The 8,469-nt window shown below is 48.0% G+C and overlaps 1 protein-coding gene across 1 annotated transcript; it reads right to left on the bottom strand.

Annotated features, from left to right (window-relative positions):
- Positions 1-2,676: 2,676 nt before the first annotated feature.
- CRNN (cornulin) lies at positions 2,677-8,005 on the bottom strand. Its single transcript, XM_053889406.1, has 3 exons — positions 7,941-8,005; positions 5,853-6,003; positions 2,677-4,513 (listed from the first exon to the last, which is right to left on the bottom strand). Exons 2-3 carry the CDS (start codon positions 5,988-5,990, stop codon positions 3,071-3,073), a joined length of 1,581 nt encoding a protein of 526 aa, XP_053745381.1. The 5' UTR covers positions 5,991-6,003; positions 7,941-8,005; the 3' UTR covers positions 2,677-3,070.
- Between the last annotated feature and the right edge of the window lie 464 nt (positions 8,006-8,469).

The following is an 8,469-nucleotide window of genomic DNA, read 5'->3' as shown; positions in this document are numbered from 1 at the left end:
TTATTTTCCATAATTTTATTTTCTACTTATTACTTAGTTATTCGTTCCACTGCTTCTTCCATCCTTGTGGTCATTACCTCCAGTCAGTTTTGCATCTAGATTATAGCATTTTTTTATTTTGGCCAGACTAGTTTTTAGGTGTTTTATCTCTGTGTTAAGGAACTCCCTGGTGTCTTCTATGATTTTCTCTAGCCAGCTAGTATCCTTATGATTATGGTTTAAATTTTGGTTTAGGCATATTACTTATATTTGTTGTGATTAGATCCCTTGCTGTGACCTGTTCTTGTTTTCTTTTGGGATGAATTTCTCCATCTTGGCATTTTTCTGGGTCTCTGTCTTCTGTGGATTAGGAAGACCTATCATGTTTCCTGTTCCTGAGAGAAATGGCTATATTAAGAAGAGGTCATATACCGTCTAGGGCTTGGTGCTTCAGGATATGTCTCTGGTGTGTGCTGTGTATACTCTGATGTTGTGTTTTGGCTGCTCTTTCCCTCAGATGAGTCATTTGAAGAGTTTTACCTTGTCTTAAATGGGTAGTGTTTGGACCTTGTCCACTGTTGGACAAGTTTTAACTTGGTGTGTTTTGGTCTGCTTGATATAAGAGGCTGGATCCTATTTCCCCTAGAGCTGAAGCTTTTTTAGCACTCTATGGTCAGGAGATTTGGTGTATGTGGGGGGATGGTATTATTCTTTTGGGGGAAGGGCCCACTGTTGCTCTGATTCACTGTTGCAAGCACACTTGCCCTACTAAAAAAACACCTGCAGAGCACATAAAGTGGGATGTAGTGTATTTGGTTCAAGCCTCCACTCTGGGTGCTGTGCTGCTCACTGAGATCCACCTGTGCTGATGGACAGGGATAAAAATGTCTTCACCTGGCTCTCTCATTCCCAGAGAGGGGAGTTTATCCCTGATGCTATTCAGGAAGCCCTTGTGGAAAAGCAAATAATCTTCCCTTGTGTGTTCCAGGCATCCCTAAGATCCCTGCCTTCACCCTGTCTGTGTCCCAGCTGTCTGCCTGCCCTGCAGTGCAGTACTCCTTTTTTTTTCTCTCAGGTGCACTGGCTGGGTTTCAAAACTCCAAATTTTGGGGACCCAGTGTGGTGAAGACCTAAGCTGGTTCTCTAGGGGAGGGTTTCACTGTGCTGTGGCTGGTACTTACTTGTCCCAGAAAAGCAGTTACATGACCATGCAGCAGCTTGGAGTTTACAAGAAAACACAGCAAAAAGCTGTGTTCAGTTAGCTGCCTTCAACAGGTGCTTCTGTTCCTATGCTAAGGAACGGGGCAGCTCAGTGGTGCCCATCGGCACTTTTGTCCCCTGAGAGACATGTCTCCCAAATGCAGAGACAGAGAGACAATGCCACCTCTCCCAAATACACTCCAAGAAGGGGAACTGTCTCTCCCACTGTGATCCCAGGGTATCTTCAGATCATGCTGTCTGCTCCCAGACCTCTGCCCTCCTTTTCCACAGGAGTACTACTATGTTCACCAGGCTTGACCTGATGATGGTGCAGACTTCTGAAACTTCAGACTTTGGACTCTGCTGCCTGTAACTACTCAGCCCCTCTCATTTTACCTATCAATGATTTTGATGAAGTGTTTTTCTTGTGCAATGTTCTCTCTCTTTCTCTCTTCTTTCCATGTTTAGGGCTCCCACCCCTCCACAGCACCTACAATTCTTTTCTCCCCCAAATCATGTGTCTGCACCTCCTTACTTCCATGATGTGGCCTCTCCTCTCTCTCCAGTTGTGCAGTTTGTTCTCTCAGTCCTCAGATTTCTTGGGTGTTCAGAATGATCTGATAAATATCTAGCTGTGTTTGAGGGATAAGGCAAGTATAGGATCTCCCTGCTACTCTTCCATCTTAACTCCCCCCGACTAAGGGTTGTTAACACATATTGTTTTCTCTTCGGAGATTGCCCTTACTTCCTATAAACCAAAATGCAATGGAAAATATGCCTTATGCATGATCTAGTTATTTTGTTGTGGAAAGCCCTTCAGAGTATCTAGTTTGCCACAATGCCAGAAGCAGGAGTCCCCTTACAAAGCTTTTACACAGTTTTCATAAGCCCCACTCAAAACCTGTGGACTCAGCATTTCTGCAGTTAGGCAGATAAATCTATATTTTAAAAACTAGTTCTGAAGTTATTATTATAATAAACCATAGTTAAGAGTTTCTACCAGATAACTTGTTTATATCTAGCTGATGAAACATAATGAGAGGTCAGAGCTGACACAGAGGAGTTTCTGGGGCTCTGTCTTCTGGTTCAGTTCCTGGTAACACATGCCTTCTCCCCTACATAGTCCCCACTGGCCTTCTTCCATTTATTGGTAACCTTAAGTTGGCCTTCTTATGTGACCTTACAGGTGAACAGAGACTTAACATTCTAGAATTAGAGTGTTACCTCTTTCCCTCCCTCTGTCCTTCCCTAGATCCTGCTTGTCTTTTAAGGGCATTGCGAAAAACCTCTTCTGGTTGAAAACTTTTCTGATCCCTGTCTGCAAAGTATAAAAATATGATATCTTCTCTCTTGACACTTTTATAACTCTTGGAATCTCATGCACTATTTTCCCAACCGGATGCTCTTCAAAGGTAGGGGCCATGTCTAGTTCATTATCATAGCCCTGTAGCCTTAACCCATCATGTCAATAGTGATTGAAAGGGACAGAGAGCCCAGTTGCTTAGGAAGGTTTTATTGGTGCATTAGGATATATGGGGCAATGGACAGATGGAAGAGACAAAAATAGCTATGAAAAGCCCCACAAGCTGAGGAGAATCTGGCATAAATGAGTGATTGGCTCTGTGTTTTCCTGTTCCTGAGGGGTCTGCACAGTGGAGCAGATGAGAGAGGAATTTAGGATAGAAAGCACCTTGCAGAAATGGTCTCACTGAGAAAGACCTAAGAGAAACACCATGATAAAGAGCTGACATGCCAACTGGACTGGCCAGCGCAGGACAAGCCAACCCCTCTGCAGTTGTCTTCTTCTGGTACTGGGCACTGGAGTCTGGGGCTGGGACACTCATGGCTTATTGCTTTTGAAGTAGGAATATAGCCCCCTGGCTGTGAGGCCTCACTTTCCTTCTGGCTGGACTGTGTCTGGGCCCTGGGCTGGAAGCATGCCAGAATGCAGGCTACCCTGGTCCTGCCTTGGGATTGCTGTATCCCTTGTGTGGTCATCCACCCACTCTTGGGTAACCACAGTGGATTCGCTCTCTCCCTGCCCGCCTGTCACACTACACCTTGGTTGAGTGCTGCTCCAGTCCTGTCTCCCTGTCAGAGTGCTTGCCCCAGCCTGGGCCTGTCCTCCCATCTCTGCCTCTCCTGCTTCATAGTGGCTCACTTGTGTCCATCTTTGACCACTGCCTGACTGCCTTTGAATCTGTCCCTCATCTCTATCCCCTGCGTGGCTTGCAGACTGGCTCTTGCCCTGCTCCGTGGTCCGGGTGTGTGTCTGGGTTTGTGATCCTGCCTGTGTTTGAATGTGCCCTCCTGTCACTACTTGGCTTGTCTGGCTCCTATCTTGACCCTGGACCTCAGTTCCTCTGGTCTGGCCATGGGTGGACTCCTGTGGCTGGGTGCCAGGGCTTCCTATCTGACCACTCCTGTCCTGCTCCATGGTCTGGGTGACACCTCCTGGTGTCTGAACATGTTCTCCTGCCACTATCTGGCTTGTCTGACTCCTATCTTGACCCTGGACCTCAGTCCCTCTGGTCTGGCCATGGGTGGACTCCTGTGGCTGGGTACCAGGGCTTCCTATGTGAGCACTCCTGTCCTGCTCTGTGGTCTGGGTGACACCTCCTGGTGTCTGAACATGTTCTCCTGCCACTATCTGGCTTGTCTGACTCCTATCTTGACCCTGGACCTCAGTCCCTCTGGTCTGGCCATGGGTGGACTCCTGTGGCTGGGTACCAGGGCTTCCTATCTGACTGCTCCTGTCTTCCTCCACAGTCTGGGTGGTATCTGTCTGGGTCTGAGTTCCAGTTCCAGTCACTGTTTCACTTGTCTGGTGGGCTCTATCCTGTTCCCTGGCCTGCGACTGTCTCTCTGACTCCCTCTCCCTGGTCTGGTGGCTCTTGTCTTCTCCCACTCTCTGGGTCTGCTGTGTACATTCCCCAGCTTGTGTCTGCAAACTCTCTCTCTCTTGTCTCTGAGACTCAGACTGTCTATCCTGGCCAATATCCTGACCACGGGTCTGAGCCCTGGCCCCTACCTGTCCTCTGGAGGCTTGTGTGCTCTGTCTGTGTTGGCTCTCCTCACAGTGCTGTCCTTCCCTAGCCAGCTCCACCTTAGTTCTACTGTTCTGTCCTTCCCCCAGCTCTTGTGAGTCCCCAGCAGGGCAAATTCCAGACTCTTGAGATCCACAAGCCCCCTCAGGACTCTCGCTCAGTGTCTTGAAACAGGCTTGGGCGACTTTAAACACCAGGACCAGGAATTCCTTGAACTCCACAGTCCCTGTGTCATCTTCATCTAGCAGGCACAGGACTTCATCCACAGTGGCAGGATCATGGGGTTTCTGGGGAGGAGAAGAGGCAAAATCAGCATACTGCCCCTGGGGAAGGTGTGGTTGGGCCAGCTCACTCAGTCTGCAGGCTTCCCACCCCTGAGCCAGGGAGCCCACCTGTGCCAGCCTCAGGGTGCGTACATAGCCACAGCAGCCCTAATATGAAATAGCTTTCAGTGTGCAGCCCTTCTCACAAGGGTAGGAAGCACCTTTTGATTTGTATCCTCTGTGCCTGGCATAATTTCTGGATTACAGGATAACTGGAGCAAGACTCACTGAAGAATGAATGAATGAATGATTGAGCTCATAATGATTCTTTGGGCTGTCCTCGGCTCCTGACCCCTGGCACTGAGTTGGATTCTCTCCAGTGCCCAACACCAGGCAAAGACAGCAGGAATATGGCCTCAGGGAGATTTTGTGGGTTCACTGAGGCTCAGGTGTTTTCCCATGGTGGGGTGAGTGGGGTTTGGTGAGACCACAAGTTGCCCTGAGTATGCATCCTGCTGTGCCTACACATTCCTGTCCCTAAGGCCATTGTCCTGGTTGCTTTAAAAAAATTTTTTTTAACGTTTATTTATTTTTGAGACAGAGAGAGACAGAGCATGAACGGGGGAGGGGCAGAGAGAGAGGGAGACACAGAATCGGAAGCAGGCTCCAGGCTCTGAGCCATCAGCCCAGAGCCCGACGCGGGGCTCGAACTCACGGACCGTGAGATCGTGACCTGAGCTGAAGTCGGACGCTTAACCGACTGAACCACCCAGGCACCCCTGTCCTGGTTGCTTTAGATGGGAACCAAAGGCAGGAAGAGGCAGGGAAGGGCATCAATGCCCTGGGTCTGCTTTGCTGGTAGGGGAAGAGAAGGAGGGGCTCCCAGAGTGTCCTCCCAGCTGATGACAACCAACTTGCCCTCAAAAACACATTTCTGATGTGACCATTCAACTAATATTTTTGAGCAACTGCAAGACACAGAGCTATGCTTCTAATAAATGAATGAATGAATTTCTGATGGACATAGGAAATGGCTACTGCATCAGATTTAAGTAGCAGCAGAGAGCAGCAATTACTTTCATTTCTAGAATACTCAAGGGTTCTATTCTTCCCTGAGCTGTCCCTTTTGAGTCCTTTCACCTTGTCTCTAAATTAGAATTAATTGAAATCAAGGTATTTTCTCTAAGGAAACTACCATCTCTTGTTCCTTTGCCTTCCTTTTCTCCTCCTCCACAGCTGCCAGGAGATCCAGTGGGCTTGGATCCAGTGGCTACCTCTTCAGATTCCTGAGGCAGAGCATCTGCAGGTAAACCCCTTTCCTCTTTCCTCTCCCACCCTCCCCACCTCGCCGGGCACATCATACCACAATGACATCAGCAAACTCATGCTCCAAGAGCCTTTTCAGCTCCCCCCGGGTGAGCACTTTGCAGTTGCCCTCCATCCTGGAGTATCGCCCAAAGGCTTCGATGATCCCATTAATGTTTCGCAGTAACTGAGGCATCTTTGGAGTCAAACTGGAGAAAGAAGCAAAGCCCCCATGGGGGCTCCAAAATCAACCTCAGCGTTTCCTCCTGCTCCTTCTATGTCTTTCCTTGCATATTCAGCTCTGCCTCTGATGGCTCTGAGTATTCGCTCTCCCTTTCCTACTTAATGGATTTTATGAATGCAAAGGAGGGGCACATCATAGTTAGTGACAGGCTCCAGAGTCAGGACTTCTATGCCAGCCTCACCACCTGCCTGTCAGGTGAGCTAGGGCAGTTTGCTTTGCCTTTCTATGCCTCGGTTTACTCATTGTGAAATGAAGGTAATACCAGTATTTACTTGATAAGATTATTGTGAAGATTAAGAGATAGTTCATATAAAGCACTTGGAAGATGCTGGCTTATACTAAGTGACAGCTATTAAATATCATTATGATGTTATTATATACATACATAATATGTGTACATCTGTGTGAACTCTGCTGCTCACAGAGTACTTCCATATGCATCATCTCTTATAATCCTTATTATCTCCACTTTTTATAGGTGAGGAAACAGGCTCAGAGAAGTTAGGTGATTTGCTCAAGGCCCCATAGCTTGTAGGGGACCAAGAAACCCAAGAGTTCATATCTCCTGAACTCAAATGCAATGAGCATTCTAGACTGCATCCTGTGGACGGTCTATCTAGTCATATGGTGTTAGGGTCCTTCTGGGAACACCAACAGGCAGTAAGTACATATCTAAGCTGACCCCTGCCTCAGGTGGGGCAGGCAGGAACCCCATGGGGTTCCACCCTTTCTTGCTGCCTTTTGAGTAGGCGTTCAGGAAAAGGCTGGGTTACCAGCTGTTGGCCATACTCAGGGTGCCTTCCAGTTCCAAGTCTTAAGTCCCTCTGAATGTGACATCTGTCCTCAGCACTGGGACCTGTGAACTGTGAAGGAGGTCAGCCTTCCCATAGCTGTGTGGCTCCTTCCAGTCCACAAAACTGGTGACCTATGAGGAATGACTCCTAACTGAAGGGAGAGATTTTGCTTCTCATTAGCTAGGGATCTGGGCATAGCTTGAAGGGAGTCCTAAGTGCAGCTGCATGGGCAAAAGGCAAAGGGACATGGAGGTGCATTAAAGTAGAAGCCTCAAAGACTGGGAGATGGCAAGTTCAAATGCAGGAGGAAGAGGAAGGCCTGGGTACAGAAGCATGAGAGTGAAGGGAGGCAGGAAGGAGGCTTGGTGCTAGGGAAGATGGGGCAGTGTGGCCAGAAGGATTTTGAAGGTTATAGACCCCAGGTAAGCTCTTCAAGGGGTGTCCTTTCTACCCTCCAGTAGCCAAAAATTTCAGGCAGACTTTGCTTTTGCACGTCAAGGTACAAAACTCAAATATTGTACCCCAACAGAGAAATGAAAAGATCCCGGGTTTTTGTTGTTTAGCATGTCAGACCTTAATCACTGACCTATAAACATTAAAAATAAGGCTACTTTTTAGTTACTCTTCAGATGCCTTAGGATAAACCTACAAACTCATCTTGCCTAATAAGGCCCTGGGGAATACTGTCATGTTAGCCCCTTCCTCTGTGACAAGGTTCAAGCCCATTGTCAGATTGGCATAAGTAACCTGATTCTGGCCTCATACACTGTGAGTACTGCAAAGAGGTTTCCAGAACCTTAAGAACAAAACACCTTTGCTGTCCAGAAAGGCACAGGAGTGAGTGGTTCCATTGCTGCTGCTAACATGATCTGGTGAGAGGCGTTACTGACAGGCCAGTCTCAGGGGAGGAGGAAAGAGCCCCATGGCTTCAGGACAGCATCTTCTCCCACATGCCCATGCCCACTTTGCCTGAGGCCCAGTCAGAGTGGACACTTTCTGTCCATGGCCAGCACCACAGGCCATGACCCGGATCTGACAGCTTGGTTTTATGAGCTCAGATCACCAGGACAGTGAGAATGAGAAAGAGGTTTCTCAAGAGGGCACTTACCTAATGCACAGGCAGGATGAGCAAGTGGCTGTTAGGTGGTGAATAGAGTACCAGGTCAGAGGGACAGGAACCTTTTATAGAGGATTTAATGGAGGCTGGTGTTTTAGATAGAGGTCCCCGCCCCATGGGAAGGCTTGATTCACTCAAGGCTCTGCCCAGCCCAGCCCCACTTCCCTTCTTGTCTGTTTTACCTGCTGACACATGGCTGTGTTGGCTGAATGAGCACTCCCTCTTACTACACTGGGTACCTCCCTGATTCCTTCCCTGGGTCTGTCTCCTCATGTCAGGCAAGCTCCTTTCTGATATGATGGGCTCAGAAGTGCTAGGCACAGGTTGGGGCTCCTGGTGAACTTTCATCATCTCCATGTGACTGCAAAGTCATGGGACTCCTTTTTTTTTTTTAAGATATAAACATTTTAAAACATTTCCATCTATTGAGGGTTATCCTTTCCAAAGTGGTCACTTTGGGAGACTATACATGTTTTGTAGCAATGTTGTAATTTTGCCATTACTTAGAACATTCTTGGAT

The sequence above is a fragment of the Panthera pardus genome, unplaced genomic scaffold, assembly GCF_024362965.1.
Source record: "Panthera pardus isolate Hobbes unplaced genomic scaffold, ASM2436296v1 HiC_scaffold_11, whole genome shotgun sequence".
Classification (NCBI taxonomy): Eukaryota; Metazoa; Chordata; class Mammalia; order Carnivora; family Felidae; genus Panthera; species Panthera pardus.
This window is presented reverse-complemented; position numbering and strand designations above follow the sequence as displayed.

Coding starts and splice junctions, on each gene's coding strand:
- CRNN (XM_053889406.1), bottom strand. CDS start 5,990: ATGCCTCAGTTACTGCGAAACATTAATGGGATCATCGAAGCCTTTGGG. Junction 4,514..5,852: donor AGTTTGCTGATGTCATTGTG/GTATGATGTGCC, acceptor TCTCCTCCCCAG/AAACCCCATGATCCTGCCAC.